The 915-nt window shown below is 70.1% G+C and overlaps 1 protein-coding gene across 1 annotated transcript in view; it reads right to left on the reverse strand.

Moving 5' to 3' along the window:
* MPP2 (membrane palmitoylated protein 2) overlaps window positions 1–333 on the reverse strand; it is an 11,712-nt gene extending 11,379 nt beyond the window's left edge. Inside the window, exon 1 of the mRNA XM_029963436.1 lies at window positions 278–333. Within this exon, the coding sequence (XP_029819296.1) occupies window positions 278–308 (31 nt within the window). The 5' untranslated portion in view covers window positions 309–333. The remainder of the gene's footprint in view (window positions 1–277) is intronic.
* Window positions 334–915: the final 582 nt, after the last annotated feature.

Here is a 915-nt window from a genome sequence, read left to right on the forward strand (position 1 = left end):
CACGCACAGGCAGGAGCCCACTCGCGCAGAGCCCATCCCCCTCCCACAGTGCCAACCCCTGCAGGAGTGACCCCCCCGCTCTTGCACACACGCCCAAGCCTGGGCGTGGCCCGTGCACACGCGTGTGCCCATCCTGTGCCCCACAGCACATGCACCCTGCGGTCCCAGCACGGCCTCCCACCCGCAGCTGCCCCTGCACACGTGCATGAGGGCGTGTTATTGCACACGCGTGTGCCCCCGTGTGTGCGTGTGCAAGCGCCGGGTGGGGCACACTTACCCGTGACCGAGGCGGGGGTGGCCGCCGGCATCGCGGCGGAGCTGCGGACGCGGCGGGACACGAGTGACTGGCACCGACGGGACGGGGACGGGCAGAGGGACGGCCGCGGAGGCGTGTCCCCAGTGCCAGCACCCCCAATGTCCACAGTGTCCCCAGCACAGTCAGCATCCCAACGTCCCCAGTGCCAGTGTCCCGTGTCCCCAGCATGCCCAGTGCCACCAGTGCCCTCATCCCCAACACGTCCAGCGTCTCCAGGCCCAGTGTCCCACATCCTCAGCACCCCCAGTGCCACCAGCATCCTCTTTGTCCCCAGCATCCCCAGCACCCACAATGTCCCCAGTGTTCCCAGCACCCCCAGCGTCCCCAGCACTCACGGTGTCCCAGGCACACCCAGCCCCTCCCAGTCTCCCCCCAAGTGTCCCCCAGCAGGCAGAGGCAGGACAGGCGGTGGCTGCAGGGGGGTTTATTGCTGGGGGGTCTGTCCCGACCCTGCGGGGTCAGCTCTGGGGGGGCCGAGGGTGCGGTGGAGGGGCAGGGGCCGCACTCCCCGGGCTCCTCTTCGCCCGCTCGGCCCCAGCAGTGTTCCTGCAATGAGAGGGGGGTCAGCACCCTGAGACCCTGAGGGGCCCCTCAGCCCT

The sequence above is a fragment of the Manacus vitellinus genome, unplaced genomic scaffold (genome assembly GCF_001715985.3).
Source record: "Manacus vitellinus isolate BGI_N305 unplaced genomic scaffold, ASM171598v3 scaffold_102_pilon, whole genome shotgun sequence".
NCBI classification, from domain to species: Eukaryota; Metazoa; Chordata; class Aves; order Passeriformes; family Pipridae; genus Manacus; species Manacus vitellinus.